The sequence below is a fragment of the Strix aluco genome, chromosome 38 (genome assembly GCF_031877795.1).
Source record: "Strix aluco isolate bStrAlu1 chromosome 38, bStrAlu1.hap1, whole genome shotgun sequence".
NCBI lineage: Eukaryota > Metazoa > Chordata > Aves > Strigiformes > Strigidae > Strix > Strix aluco.
In genome coordinates this window covers 488,162-504,192 of record NC_133968.1, presented here as the reverse complement: position 1 = coordinate 504,192, position 16,031 = coordinate 488,162, and the positions used below count along the sequence as shown (strand labels likewise).

Sequence of the window (16,031 nt, the reverse complement as noted above, 5' to 3'; positions counted from 1 at the left end):
AAAAAAAAATCTTTCTGGGAAGTCCTAGGCGCATTTTTTCCAGTTTGTATTCCTTGCTTTCGGTGAGCAAAGAAAAGCCTACAGAGTAAGGCTGAAAAGGGTCAACACAACTGAAGCAAATGCTCCTTTCCAGATGCAAGCCAAGCAGAAGCCAGGTGAATGCTCTGTCACCACTACAGGAGAGCCTGAGGTGAGATTTATTGGGAAATGAGCGCAAGCAACTGAAGGATAGTTTTATTTTCCCTGCTGGGAAATGCAGGCAAGTCAGATCCCCTCCTTACCTCTTCCTTCTGGCGCCCGCTCTGTTCTCTGGGACAGCCACAGCGTAAGGACAAAACCTGGGCAAGACCAAGCTTGAAAAAAGAAACATCTTCCAGAAACTCTGCTTGAAGCTAGACTTGGGGCTGTAAGAGCTTTTGGATGAGACGGGACAAGGCTGCTTCTCCCTTCTGCTCACAGAAGTTACACTCCCACACCGTGTGGGAGCAGGGACTTGGGAAACCCAACCACTGCTGCTAAACATCGTGCCTTTTATAGAAAAGCTTTGCACAGAAATACCATGGGAACTCATTATTACACCACCAGCGTGACCTTTCTTACATTACCTTGGCTACACGCGTGCCAACCCGCTGCAGAGAGATATCGGGCTTCACTTCACAACTGCCCTGCTGGTGGCCTAAGCCAAGGAGAACTCACCCCATAAAAGCTTCCGGGTGCTCGCTGTCTCCTCACCGGCCTTCGGCTGGGGGAGCACAACGCAAACATAGGGGTGGGCCCTAAACTACCACCATCACGCAGACCAGGGCCCCGGGTGCCACACCACTCATCCTTGCACATGAAAAATAAGCTCTCAGCCTGGATATTCCACTCATGCCCGAGACAGAAAAGCATAACTGACTCCAAAAAGTTTAACTTTTGAATTGGCTGCACTTACAGTCTAGCAGAAACTTTGATTTTCGTTTTCCATGTCTCAGTAGGTCAGAGGGATGACAAACTGAAGTTTAAAAACAAAGAAAAACCATCACCAGCCTCCCCTTATTAATCTCACTTTCCCCCTTATTCTGTCTTTCCCCTTCCTGCAGGTTGGTTTTGCTGGATTCTTTTTCTTCGATAAAATAAACCTTCGGAGTCCATCAGTCCCTACAGTATTAGTCTCCAGTTCTACCCTCCCCGAAGAACACACCAAAATCCATATTACTTTTGGCAGCAGCTTGCTTAAGGAATTCCAACCAGTCAGCAAGGCATGACCCTTCATTCCTGGAGCCATACGGCCGATCTTTGATCAAGTTGTGTGTTCTCCCTTGTCCCACATTTGATCCCTTTAAAATAGTTCCTAGGTGTCTCTTCCTTCCTCCCACCCAACACACAATAAGTCTAGAACAGTCTCACATGCCTCAAAAAAAAAAAAAAAACCACCAAAAAAACAACCCACCACAAAAACCCACACACACTAATTTCAGGGAGATTTCCTCCTAAAAATAAAAGCTTGATGAAACAAGCAATGACCCTTCAAAGGCAGTTTCATACTGTGATTTAAAAAAAAAAAAAAGCAGGGGGTCTTCTCAAACTGGAAAGAGGGATATTGCCACATTTAAACTGGACACACCATAGGTTATGGATCATGAATTTAAAAAAAGCAAGCTATCCCAAGAGCCTGGCAGCATCCAGCTCTGTATACAATATTAAAAGTTATATTTAAAGGCTTTGGAGCAGCTTTGGAAAACGAACATGTAATCAGGTAACACCACACCCTTTTCGGCAGCATCTTGTTTAGGCCACAGCAAGTGGAAAACAGTGTGATGTGGTTCCTGCCTCCATGTAGTTAGACAAGGCTTTGTGTTTCCAAATAAAACTAAAAGTAAAGTCATGTGGGATACTGCACAGCCTAAACCCCTCTTTTTTGTGATGCACGTTCTATGTAACACCATTTATGTCTCCCCCTCTCCCATCTTCATCGCCAGGGAGGCTGTTAAATTCCCCCTCCTCTCTCTTCTGCCTCGTTGATTCACCGTTTCTTTTCAAATCTCACTGAAAACAGCACTTTCTGGGCTAGTTTTGATGACTCCTCATTTCCTGCTTTCTCCTCTGTTGCAGCCAGTTGGAAACAACTAGAAATCTGCAGGTCCCCAGTCACTTGGGAAGAGAAATCCCCTGAAGAATTCCAGGCGACCCACCTCCACCCCCAACGGGTGCCAGCCCTCACCCAGACAAGCTCCATTAAGGGTTTGGGACTTTTTTTTTTTCTTCTCCTTACACTAATCAGTTGCTATTCACCTTTGTGAAATCAGGCGTTTTGAAGCCCATAAGCTGCATCTGGACATTGTTACCGTTATCCAGAGGCTGTTTTTATACGGAAAGTGTCGACAGCCTCTGGGGAGTGAGGATGTTCTGCCTGGCACAAACTGCTCAAGTCCTTGATACGCTTCCCATCAGTGTTGCGTACAATGGTTTTGCAGTTAGTCTAAACTTAAATAAGTCATTTAAAACACTGAAAAAACCCTCAGACAATCCTCTCTATCCGGTGATCATAAAGCAGCCAGAGTTTGTTGTCAGTGACTTGACGTCTGCCTGTGGCAGGTACTTACATGGAAGCGCCTGTCTGAGCGGGACAGCTCTGCTGAGAGGCAGCTGGAGAAGCAGGGGCAGAGGGCTGAGGTCAGGCTGTTACCAGAGCCCTCCAGGAAGAACGTGGACAGCTTATTAAAGCCCCAATTGGGCCTGAAAGCCAACTGCAGTTCTTTTGGGAGCCAAGTGTCACCTCGCCCACTACAAAGACTCATTCACACCCAGTGTGAATGAGCACAGACAATTCTTGACCCACACCCCCCCGGTTAAATCAGACCAGCACTAATCACACACCATAAGCGGTGTGAACTTTTATATTTCCTCCTTCCCCTTTTGTTAATAAAAGCAGAGCTTGGCATGTATTGAATTGTCAGAGTAGCTTTGTATGAAGTAGGACTCGTGCACCTCCTGCTCTGGGGATGTTCAGGAAAGCAGAAAGGAAAGTTCAAGCGTGTTCTGTCCCCTCCATCACTCCCTGTAACACCTTTCCAGTCTTCCTTCAGCTACTGCTAATCCACCTCCTGCTCCCACTGCAGGGTGTACCTGTGTCCCAACAATATTTTCCAGGGAAAACTAGAAGTTGTCTTTGGCAATAAAGTTATGCCTTCTCTTAGCCCTACCACCTGGTACGCTTTAATGGTGTGAAAGGTCCCCACACCAACCACGTCTGCCGTTTGCCAGCAACAGACCAAGGCTGTAGTCTCACCCCCTGCTTTGGCTCAAAATTACTTCCTCCAGTTCTCTTCACGGCCTTTCCGGAGGCTACAGCCCCCCCAGCCAGACCCGCAGAGCCCTACAAGCGCCTCGGAGACAACCCACCTAGAAGGCAGATCAGCAGCAGGGCCACTGCACCGCGAGTCACAGCGGCCACAAGCACCAAGGCCGGGATCCCTCCCTCCCTCCCAACGTCGCCACACGCCTCTGGAGGATGGCACTTCCCAGGGCTTCCGAATGGGGAAATAGGGGAAAAAATTCCAAGTCGTCTTTTCTAAAACCCAGGACAAAGTATTTATTCAAAAAGTCTCTGGGACACGGAGACAGGAACCATATTCCAAGACTGTGTTAGTCAGTCCAGGAGACTGTCACCTTAACACTCACTTCCTGACCATTTTTTCCAGAAAAAGTCCATCCGCACAGATTTGAGTTACAATGCCTCCAGCACGTTGTCTCCTCTGCAGAGCCAGCCGAGGGGATCAGCCAGGAAGCTGATCATCAGACAGAACAGTGCCCTTTTATTAAAAACTTCTGAAATTAAAAATTTAGACAATATTCCAAAACCTGCCTTCTGTTGGCCTCTCCCTGCTCTCACAGAAGCCCAAGATAAACAACTAACTCCGGATTTTGGACTGTCACAGGCACGTTCACACTGTTAAAGTTTAACAGCGTGAAGGAGAAGGAAACCTGGAGAAGTACTTCCAGTTTCTCAGCTGTGAATATTCTTCCACCAGCAGAGCCTTTGCCCTCCAGCCGTGGCCTCCCAATCCAGGGTGACAGTTGACACCGTGTCAGATGCAGCAAGTGGACTTACTCAGAAAACTAGCTCCTACGTGCACTAATATTAATTAATACTGCTAATTTCTTATGGTGCTTTGCTGAGAGCAAGACTACATTCAAACAGACGGTTAACACATTATTTGGGCAGTCGAGTATTAAGGTACAAACTGCACATTAAAACCCAAGGCAAAATACTGATCGCCTTGGAATCTAACCTAAACCTGTCCCCAAGGGCTTTCAGTGAGTGGAGGGATGGTTTAATGGGAGCATGACTCACTCCGCGTTTATGAATAGGCAATGAACTTGTGAACGCCACATGGTATCACTTAGCAGAACACAAACACAACTGCAGTTAGTTACAGCACCACTCTCCATTTTAGGAAAGAATTAGGTGCTCCTAAGGCATCCTCCAAAAGCCCGGAATACTTTAAAATTCAGCAACAGACACTTAGGAAAGTGGGAATCTGCTTCTCAGGAAGCAATTCAAACAGATTCCTCTCGGAAGAGGCCTTAAGAAGAATGTGCCTTCCGAAGCGCGTGGAACACGACCTGAATAAGGCTCTCTGGGGAAGCACTAAGCAGCTCTGTTTAGGAAGCAACGCGTAAAGCTGAAGAGCTCTTTGGAGTACGCTACCGCTGGAACGACTCTTTCTGAAGGCAGTAATACTGAAGTACCGAGAAAATACTTTGCTCGTTGAGAGATCACGTGAGACTCCTGTTGCGCATTGCATGCTCCTAGATGCTGCCAAATTAAATCAACTTTGCATTAGAAATAGCAGTCTTTAATAAGAACGCTACTCAAAGTATGTTTGGCCTAAATAACGCACCATCCAGCAGTTCCTTAAAAGCATCTTGTCCTTCATCGATGACAGGTATTCTAGAGAAATATTGATGCTTGAGCACATAAAAGAAGTCTCTACTGCTTTAGAAGCAGGTCGCTCCCGGCCTCTCCTCTTTCACCCCAAGCGGCCGCTGCTCAGCGCCGTGCTGGTCTCGCCGATCAAGAGCTAAATGGAGGAATCCACGGTAAAGTGCCCGTTCTGAGAAAGTGTCCTGCGGTCTGTGGTGTTTAACTTCACCACCGTGGGGGTGTATTTAGAATTCCTGTAACAGACAAAGCAGAGGATCCTCCGGAAGGTGCTACGCATCTCGTTGTCCCTGTAAGAGTAGACAATAGCGTTTATCAACGAATTGATCTCTGCCAGCAAAAGGACGTATTTCTCCACCGCTAGAACGTTGCAGCTCTTGCAGCCCAAGCCATCCAGGAGGAGCACAACTTGTCCTGGAGTCCAGCAGATAACAAAAGCACCTGGGGAGAGAAGAACCCCTGTTAGAGAAAAAGCAGGTTGCTGGCCCTGCCCAGTCACTCACCAGCAAGATGGGATCACTGGTGGTTCATCTTGTGAAAAAAAGTTAAATGGGGGTGTGGTGGTGCAATTCTTACCCCTCCCCGCCCCTCCTTGTTGGGCTGCTTGGTGTGATTCCACCCACATCCCCCGAGCTGTACACCAATCTGTGGAGATAAGGACTGCTAACTGCTAACATTAAGGCACCCCCTTAACGAGCCTTGCTCCTGCCCCTCCTTGCTCCGAAACAGTTATAACAGCCCATCATCTCCTAAGGGCCTGGCACACCTGTGCCTGGGGTGGGGTCAAATGGGAACAAGAACAGAGTTGCACATTCATCAAGTTCTTGTGCCACTGCTGGAAGGCCCAGAAGGGATCTGACAAAAGTCAATTATCTTGAACCCTATAAATGGCGACCACAAGGGAGACGCTTGGAGCTCTCCTGGATCCCAGCGGCCTGTGACCAGCATCTCCCCTGAGCTGGGAGCCTCTCAGGTACCAAACCCTTCAGGTGTCATCTGCTGCCAGAGCTGAGGGCAGGCCGGGGCGAAGTCCACCCGCTCGAGTCTCAGTTATCACCCGTTGAGGAATGCCAAGGCATTGGGAGTATTTACTCTAAACGCGAGAGGGAAGTTTTCCTTTGAGCTCGCTTCTCTTTCACCCGCTCTTTCTCTGCTCATTGGTGTGTGGGTACGGACTTATTCCACTGGATCCAAACACTTCTGTCTCTGTGTGTGTGTTTGTATGTTTTGTGTATGTGCATGTACATATGTATAAGTTAAGGCACCATTAAATTAGTGTGAATCTTGTCATTTTAGAATCTGTAAATAAGTCGCTTTTCTTTCTTTCAACATTTCTGAATTATTTTGTAATAATAAATTGCTGTTAGTTATTAATAAAGCTGGATTTCCTGCTAAACCATCACCGTGTTAGTACTTTCATCCACGACGGGGGGGAAAGAAAAACAACTAGTTTCACTCTGTATTTTTGCTTTGGAGGAAGACCAAGGATCCAACCAGAAAATACTAAAAACGGAGCCAACGGCTTCCCCCCACCCCGTTCCCTCAGAACACCACTTCCAATACTTTCACTTACCCCCCCTCATCCCATCGTTGCATTTACAGAGCAAAAATAAAATGTCCATGTTTCCTATTTATGTGCCATTCCTTCCAAAAAGGGGAACAGGCCATAAAAATTAGGGAAGAGTCAGAGTGATACATCTTGAACTAAATAATCTCCACCGCCCATAGAGTTTATGGGGGTTTAGTTAACAGCGTGAGTTTAGAGTCCTGGCCAACACTTCGGGCAGGCTGGTGAAGTCTCTCACACAACTAAACGCTGAGCAGAAAATAGCTGAGCAATGGGCTGGCCAACAGCAGGCCTGAGCTGGACGGAGTCCACCACTGATTCACTCGGGCTCACACTACATTCTTGCCACCACCTGCAAAGCTCCTTGGCAAAAGAGTAATTGCTGTTTTGCATGACGGAGTGGGAGGTGCCCGCGGCTCCTAAACCCCTTTTTACAGACATGATTTGAAGGCTGACGTAAACGGAACACTCGCCCAACAGTGCTCCTGGAGGTCACGCGTAGGGTTGTGTCTTAACGCACAGGAGCTGCGCCCCGCTGTGTCTTCTGGGAAAGGCTGGAAAAGAACAAGACTTGCTGGGAACTTCGCAGCTACACCCTTTACTGAAATACATCCCTCAGGAAAGAACAACAGCCAGAAGAGCTGCACCAAAACCGAGAGGCTGAATTTAAAGCTGTCACTGAGTGAAATGCTGCATGGGGGAAAAGTCAAAGGGACACGTGGGAGGGATCTCCTGGGTTTCCAGGAGGGCTCCCTGCTGATTTCAGGCCACTGCACCGCGTAACCCTTTTTGTTTAAGCGAATCCTGCTCCCAGGTGGTCAGCACAGCCACTACATCGGGGCCAGGCAGCTTTCCCCACACTTGCAGACACAGCTCTGCCCCCTTTAAATTTAGCACATATACAAAACAGATTCCTGGCTGTCACGAAGGAAGGTCCAATACTTCTATTTTGAGTGAGCCTGTGGGAAAGGGACTCCCTTCTTTAGTGATGTAATTTTTTTTAAGCCAGGTTTTCAGCAACCACAAGGCAAGCCAGATCCTCTAGAGTCTGGCTCCCAGCAGCACTAAGTAAAGCCAGAGGCAGACTGAACATGAGAGGGGAAAAACAAAAAGAGGTACCTAAAATTTCTGGGCTTTCACCTGCAAATCCACCTGATTTCTTGCTCCTTAATAGAAGCTAAAGTATTCAGGAAACCGCCTGAACTCTTAATAATCCAGCACCACATGGTCACTGACAACTCTGCCCTGCGGTTTGGTCACCATCACATCCTGTGTCACTCAGCTGGTCTGTGGGAAAATCTGCTACTAGTTTCCAAATGTACCTTGGACTGACTGTTGGTTTCCAGGTCAGGTCCTAGACCTGTTCTTAATGCCCAAGACCTGCAGGATTATCAACCCCAGCCAGGCTGGCCTTGCGACGAAGCGGCACCCACAGACAGCTCCTACCGCGCCCTCCACTTCCTCGCACACTCACCAGCTACACCCTCGGATGCATAAGGCGCAAAATATTCCTCTGTGCAGAGTCCAAGTTTGCAGAAGGCTAGAGAACAAGGGTGGAGAAGGAATTACACCCGGACTTTCACAGGGAGGGAGAAAACCCTCTGCAGACTCAACTCTCTGTACACTGAGTCTGAATGGAAAGGTATTTTCCCCGAGTTGAGCAATTCCCTCCCACACAAGGGACCTGTACAGAACTGACCGCTGCTTCCCTCCGGCACTGCCCCGCAGAGGAAGGGGAAAACCCTCCGGTTCCAAGAGTCCCAGAGGCCTGATGAGTCCTCATCCTCCCTTAAGCCCCCACACTGGGCTCCTCCCCACTCTGTCCGTCCCCAGACACCAGTCCCAACTCCCTGCAAAACCACAGCAGCTCTTCAGAGCCTCCTCGGAGCCAAGCTCTTCCCTCACCCAAGGCAGAGGACAAAGGCAGGCAGGCCAAGCCAGGAGGGGGGACACTGAGAGGAAAGGGATCTCCCAAAACAACTGTCCTCCTCAGCAGCACCCCCACCCCGCCAACCCTCTTCCAGTTGATGGTGTGAAGCCCCATAAAATTAAACAATCCTGTCGACACCATGGGGTGATCCTCTGATAGAAAAGGGGAAGAAAAAGGGAACAAAACTTTTCTCTCCACCGAGGACCGTGCAAAATACATGAAGTAAATCATTCTTCAGCCCCGCTGACTCTGTGCAGCATCTGACCAGCTCCAAGGCAGTAACGAACTCCCAGCTGCACACAGGAGATGGAGAGATTGCGAGGCGGGGAAGACATCACAGGAAAGGCAGGAACAGGCAGAAAACTCCGGTTTCGATGCTCACAAGTTGCAACAGGAGCCGGCAAGCCAGCGCACCCCGGAGCAGGGACACACCAAGCAGCCCGCCAGCCCCCCCATCCTGCTCCCACCCCGCTGCTCCCCTCCCCTGCTGAGCCCCACTCCGCCAGCGCCAGTTCACAAGGGAGTAGCCTTTGTTTGCAGCTACAAGGTTTCCCTGACAGAGCAAATTCTGTGCTTATCAGGAAAGATTTGCAAGAGGTTGTGACCGTAAACCCAGAGTTGAGCTGAGTTGCGGAAGATCTGAGCATGTTGATTTATTTCACTTTAAAGGAAGGTTGTTAGACCATTAAAGCACGAGGCAAAAACAGATTAAAGAAATCGTGGAGCGATCAACTGTTGGAAGCACAATGGACACAGCAGCCTCCGCTGTTAGATGCACTTAACCAAATAAAGTTAAATATTCTGGAGAGGCAGAGCCTCAGCGCCGACCACTTCCAGTTACTGATCTGCTCCTATTTGCACGACAGACTGTGGATGCAGACAGCCTGACAGTTAGCGCTCTGCTGGAGATCCCGTGCTCACGGAGAGCAGCTCGAGCTAAGAGCTGAGAGCTTCCAGGGGTGTATTTATCCGAGCAGATTGTGCCCTGGTACTGAGCTGCTCAAAAAAAAAAATCTGAACACAGTTCAGCGCTTTGTTCCAGTCAACAGTACGGAATTTGGAGGCAACTCCTTCATTCTTTCCTCATCTCCTTGTAATATCTGCCCCAAATCTCTCAGTCCTTTAATAAAGGATGTACCAAGTGCTGCTGCTGGATTAAGGCCCAGTTACAGCTCCTAATTCCATGCCACCCTTCCATGAAGGAAGCAGACTGGAGTTGAGCAGATAAAAGAGCCGCTTCTGTGCCCAAAGCACCTGCACTTGCAGCAGTTGGGTATTACCACGTCCCACTACTAACAGATCCTCTAGTCTCTGCTAAGCGGAGGAGTGGCCATCTCAGAGGGCAAGAGACTCAGGAGAGGTCTCCCCTCTGCCAGGTCACTCCCATTACAGCTCACTCGGAATTCATGCAGAGTCCTGAAACTGCCGAGCTCCTCAGCAGCCAAACCCAACCATTGCCCCAGCAGCTTCAGAGACCAGGGCAGCAGAACGTCACTTCCCAGCGCTCCCCGTCGTCCCTCGCCAACCCCATGCAGCCCAAAGCATCGTTTAGATTTGATAAGAGCAAGGGGACTTACTTAGGATAATAGTGACCGTCTTGACAAGGCTGATCATGGTCTCCTTGTAGCGGGGGTGGAAGCTGGTGTGCTTGGACATCCGTGTCATCTTCCTTTTGACATAGATGAAGATGTGCGTGTAGACGACCACCATGATGAGGAAGATGACCAGGTTGGAAATGGCCCAGAAGGTCAGGTAGCTCCTGCTGTAGAGCGGTGCCATGCTGGAGCACTTGTCCAGGGCACAGAGGCAGTGCCAGCCGTAGGACGGGATGAGCCCCAGGAGCAGGGCCGTGACCCAAATACAGAAGATGAGGATCATCACCCGCTGGTTGGACATTTTGCTGTGTAACTGCATGGTGAACACAGTCTGGTGCCTTTCTACAGCAATTGCCAGCAGGTTCACCACAGAGGCTGTCAAGCTGGTGTCCAGCAGACTCTGACGGATGAACCAGGTCTTCAGGGATAGCTCTGCTGTCCTGGGCCCCGTGTGGAACATGAGGAACATGTACGCGATGCCAGCGAAGAGGTCGGCAGCTGCCAAGTTCCCCAGCAGGTAGTAGATGGGGTAGTGGAAACGGCGGTTGATGATGATAGCGGTGATGACCAGCAGGTTGGTCAGGAGCACGATGACACTCACTGTCAGGCCCAGGGCCACCACCAGCACATCCTTCGTCCTCCAGTACGTGGTCAGCTCTTTGCGGCTGTTGTTGTAGAAGAACCCCACAGTCTCATTGTAAAAACAGTGCTTCATCGCTGCTGTCCTAAAGAGGGACGAGAGTGGTGTTAGCTCGTGCCTGCACACACAACTACTACAAACCAGGGAGATGCTGAGCCTTATGATAATACCCTTGACACAGATGGAGGCGGGGAAGAGCTTGAAACACATGAACAACCACACAAGCAACAGGAAACCACTTCTGGACTCAAAGACAGAACTACACGTCTCGCAGGCTGAGTCCTCATCTGTCCTCAAAGCTGTAGTGAGGATGCAGCAAAGCCTTGAATGTTCATGGGAAGAGATAAGGTTTGCCAGATCTGATAAGAGATTCTCCCTGTCCAGCCCACGCAGCTTCATGGGGACAACAGACAAAACTATTCTTGTTGTCCCAGATGTCCTACTTCAGAAATGTAAAAACAAAGCGGCAGCAAAGAGGGTTTATCAGTCAGTCACTAAACAAGGCTCTGATGAAGACTGGGAGCCTCTGCAGCTGTTGCAGTCCCCAGGACTCCAGCTCCTGGTTCAGCGAGCACACGCAGGTCATCCTTCCCCAGTAGTTTTATTGCTCAGGGTAATGCAGAGCTGCTTCCGAACACCGCTCCGAAGGCAGCGCTTCCCAATCCTTCCAGAACAGGGGAGCACTCCCCAAACTTTGCCGAGAGACAAAGAGCACGTAGAGCTGGGCAGAAACAGACTCCTCAGCCCAGACAAGTCAACAGCAGCACAAAGTCAGCACATACAACCCCGGGGCTGGATCTCTGGAAGAGCAGGATCACCTGGAAGTCCGGCAGCACTTCCAGGCTACACAACCACCGGCGAGTCAGCACCCAGAGTGTCACCCAGTAAGTCACCTGTGCAACAAGGGAAGCAACTCCCTTCTTCCCTTGCAGGTCTGGAACAAGGCTGCAATTCAAAAACTGCCTGAACTCAGCAGAAAAACTTGACAGGAAGACATCTTTATGTCTCAAGAAGGACTTTTTACATTTCTTTGACACACTGGGCATTGCTGGGAGCAAGACCAGACAAGCCGTTCATCTGGATCATAATGTGAAGTATTAATTAGCAAAGCACCTCTGGTAATCCGACTTCCTGTCCTACAGCCAGCCAAGCATGCAGCAGCACGTTAAGTTAAAGGATATTTTACCTTACAGAGTCAGAATTTAAACCTGGTAATTGACTCGTGTTACTTGCCCATGAAATAAATGACAAAGTGAAAAAAAAAAATTACAGCACCACAAACAAACTGGAGGGACAAGCAGCAGCCCGATCGTTACACCCCACAGCAGATGTTCGTGTTCCTTTCCTAACCAAGAGCTTGGAAACCTCTGGTCAGGGCTGGCTGCGGTCCCCGCCGGGATGGGCAAACCCAGTTTGGAGCCTCCTTCCCTGCGACACTGAGGTGCTGAAAAATGACACAGTTTTTCCTTACCCTGGTGTGTTCTGCACATGGAGTCCCTGGTTCTCCCTGTCCTCTCACCAGCTCGACCGTCATTTTAGAGAAAGCTTAACGCAGACCACACAGCAAGAGTGCAGTCCTCTTCAGACAGGGAGAAAACCCCAAATGCCTGACTCACAATTCACTTTAATCCCCTCCCGAAACCAAAACACAGCTCGGGGGCCTTCATTAGCTGCGTGTTCCTCCACTCTGGAGGCAGCAGAGTTTTCCAGGACGCTGCAGCAGGAGCTCTCGAGGCTGCTGTTGGTACCAGGGAGGCGCGTCGACGCGGGCAGGCTTATCCTCACCTGCGCCGCGCCCACGGCTGCCCGCGCACACGCCAAGTTGGGCAAACAAGGGGGTTGTGCCGGGAAACCCGATTGTACCTGCAGCTGAACTTTTGATCTCCGCTGCCTAATGGGCTCTGCATCGGCCTGCGGCTGTCTCGACAGCGAAGCGAGAAAGCTCTACAGCTGAACTAATGCGCCTTAAAGCTCTGCTGAATAAGGAATTATTATTTTTACAAATATTGGTGGGGAAAAAAGGAAAAGGAGGCAGCAGATGCTGCCCCAGGGGATGGAGTCGCAGGCTAGTGCTATGTAACAAGTCCATCTTTCCTCTCTTTTCAGCTCCTGGGATGTTTGTGGATCCCGAGCTTAGGGCTGCTCCGGAGTCGTGAGGTCCAAGCACAGCGCAGGCGCCGAAAGCACCCGAGTGGGGTCCGCAGAGATACCGTGTGGTGACCCGGCAGGTAACTGGGGAGTGTTTGGCTCAAACAGGGGAAAACAGTGGAGGAACGAGGAAGGGAAACAAGCCCAGAACAGCCCAAACGTGGCTGTGAATCACAGGCAAGTAGTGCCCACCTTCACAGGGTGTATCTGGGCAGGCACCAAATCCAAGGTCAGGCCTTTCTTATGCAAAACAGTTTCCTCTAAACATTTTTGAAAGCTTTAATCCCAAAGCAATAAGGAAATTGCTGCTGAAGTTAGGTAAATCGCCTTTTTAAGATTACACCTGTGGATGCCCAGGGAAGAAAGGGGAGGAAGGAGAGAATCTGAAGTGGTATCAGGGTTCAGAGAGCTCTAAATACTGTCCAGCCTCTGAACAAGCAGATTTCAAATGCCATTTAATCCCATTCACATTTTTGCTGTGGAGTAGCACAAGTGTTCCCCCCTCAGTTATCAAAGTTCTACTGCTACAATGAAGATCATAACACAACTAAAATGTAGCACAAAGCTCACACTATGATTTAATTTTTCAGGAACATTAAAATACTACAGTGAAATAATGTGTGAATGGATCTATATATCTTATCCTCACCAATTTCTGAGCTGACACCAAGACAAATTTAATCCAGGTAAGACTAGCTTTAAAATTGCCATGAAGTTATGGAGACCAATCTTATTTTGTTGCAAATATTAAAGATTCCACAGCTATGACAGGCCCCATAAACTTCCTCCTGGCAAACAGCAAACTTTTTTCAGAGCATTATGCAAGTACTGGTTCAATGGGAGTTTACTGGGATGGGGATTAGAGCTGGGTGGACCCACAAAGGAGCTGTGTTCTGCACGGGTAACACTGATCTAGAGAAAGAGTCCCTCAGCATTCGTCCTAATGACAACGTCTGAAATGCTTCTTTAGGCAAGACCCGATCAGAGCCCAGGGAGAAGTTTGAGAGTTGCAAATCCCTCCGAAACGCGCGTAGGTTACAACCTAAACCCGTGCAATACCCTGAGCTGGGTGGGGTCCAGGAGGGACTGACAGGTTAATGCTGGTGACTGGCTCTGGGAGCTCCTGCGCCACTTCACTGCTACCCTGCAATTAGAAAACCGACCTTGGAGCTTGGCATCAAGGGCAGACAACGCCACAAATCAGAATTTACCAGGCAGTGCCGGGGAAGGAGGAACACCCTGCCCACAGCAGCCAGCAGATAGAAAGTCAGGCTGGTGCCATGATGCACAAAGGAGCTGGATGAGTCTATTGTTCAGTGTCCGAGCAACCCCCTTCCGTGGCCTTACACTCCCCAGCAGGATCTGACAAGATTTTTCCCTACCAGCATTGTTTACTCAGTAAAACAAGACTCTAGTTACGTGCTGCAACAATTCGGCAGCCCCTTTCCTTGAGCAATACACAAACACAGCCTCTTCTCTAATCACGCTACCTCAAACTCTGCCCAAGTCTCTCCCCCTTAAAACCGAGTACAGCTTTTGCAGTTTGGTCGGAAGCACCACACAAAATCAGCGCAGAATGAACCTTTTCTCGTCTGCACGCGCCGTCTCCCTTCTTACTCAGTTAATTACTGCCCCAGGTTCACAAGTTCAGAGTCCTTTAACACAGAAAGTAAAGGTGTAAGTGTCCTCCCTTCTCCATTTCCTCTTGCTTGCAAAAGTGGAAAATGCTAGTCAGCTCCTCGAGAGCTGGGAAGACATTCAACACTTGTTAACAACCGCCAGCCAGGGTAGTGTGGAGGTGAGCGGGGATGAATGGCTGAATTTATGCTCCCACTAATAACCACAATCAGCGTCAATCAAGACAGAACAATGGCTCTGTGAAGGCTCACAGGGACTCAAATCCAACCTGTTCTCCCCACGTCCACCGCGCACGGATTTACATGGCCAAACATTCAACCCACCGCTGTATTTTTAAGCCACAAACAGTACAAGCTTTGACTCCAAAGAACAGGGATCCTACCTGAAAGCACAACCACCGCATCCAAACCTGACACTCAGCGCTGGTCTCCCCGCCACAGGACACCAGCGCAGCTATCCAGCGAGGAGATCCCCATCTCTGGAGCGCAGAGGTGCTTTCCAAGCAAGAAAAAAAAAAAAAAGCCAAGTGCCTTACAGGAAAGTTTCACACAAGCCTTCCAGCCCCAGAATCCATCACGGACCGCTCGGAAACACTGGCTCCTGGGAGGCAAGTTTGCAAGAGCTCTGATGAGCCCGTCCCTCCTTGGGTCCTCCCCTAGGCGGGTCCTTCCAGGAGACCCAGGAGCTGTAACCCGAGTCCTTGCCGCCTTCATGGAGGCCAAAGCCTCTTTCCGAGCATCTCCGGTTCTGGCCGGAACGAGTTAGCTCCGATCCCACGGGCAAGGTGCTGCTCTGTGGGAACTGGCACCCTCTGGTCCCAGTGCTCCTGCCGTACTGGTTCTCCCACGCTCACCTGCTGCCCCAGAGCCTTCGTCCCACCGCAGGAGGGGCACAGATCTTCCCACCGACCAGGTTTGATCCCATGCTGGAGGAGCTGTCGTGCCTTGGCACCAGAAGGCTGGTTCGTAGCCTCCAGCTACAGCACCCACACCTCAAGTGGGCTGGCAGGTCAGGATCCGGCCCCCCACAGCCACGACAGCAGCCACGCTTGCCCCAAGCAACGCAAAAAACCCTGAAATGGGGAAGAAGCTGGGAGGAGGAGATGATGTCGTGAGACACAAGGGAAACTGAGGCACAGAGTGGAAAGGATTTTCCTGCTATAACGTGGCAAAAATATATCACTGCTAGAAAGAGAGCTCATGTTTATGATATGGCAGTCTAGCTAGTCCTTGACACATCTGAGATGATCTCACCTGCTGAGTACTGTGCAAACACCAGCAGCACATTTAGGGCTAACGAACCAGAGCTGTATAAGTTATGAAGGAAAAAATCCCACCAAGTTCACAGCATCCCTTCATTTTGATTTATGCCTGCTGCTCTTGCAAAGGCCCCAGCAATTCCCATTCCACTCCAATTTCCTACTCTCCCACCCTCCTCCTACCATCATGGGTTTCCCAAGGAACAATGTTATCACCAAGCACCACCCTAATCTGCTGCCAGTCAGATCCACCGTAGAGCCTGGCAGAGCCCGGCAGTGTTATGTAAAACAGGCAGGGGATTTACAAAGAGCCCAGCACAAAGGGGAA

At 49.7% G+C, this 16,031-nt stretch overlaps 1 protein-coding gene across 2 annotated transcripts; it reads right to left on the bottom strand.

Annotated features, from left to right (window-relative positions):
- Nucleotides 1-3,555: 3,555 nt before the first annotated feature.
- Nucleotides 3,556-14,841, bottom strand: LPAR2 (lysophosphatidic acid receptor 2). 2 transcript variants are annotated; one of them, XM_074810683.1, is made up of 3 exons: nucleotides 14,828-14,841; nucleotides 10,002-10,744; nucleotides 3,556-5,368 (listed from the first exon to the last, which is right to left on the bottom strand). In XM_074810683.1, the coding sequence occupies exons 2-3, from the start codon at nucleotides 10,732-10,734 to the stop codon at nucleotides 5,067-5,069; spliced, it is 1,035 nt and encodes a 344-aa protein (XP_074666784.1). In that variant the 5' UTR covers nucleotides 10,735-10,744; nucleotides 14,828-14,841; the 3' UTR covers nucleotides 3,556-5,066. The 2 variants fall into 2 exon arrangements, with proteins under 2 accessions (XP_074666784.1, XP_074666785.1); XM_074810684.1 differs by having other exon boundaries at nucleotides 3,556-5,217.
- Nucleotides 14,842-16,031: the final 1,190 nt, after the last annotated feature.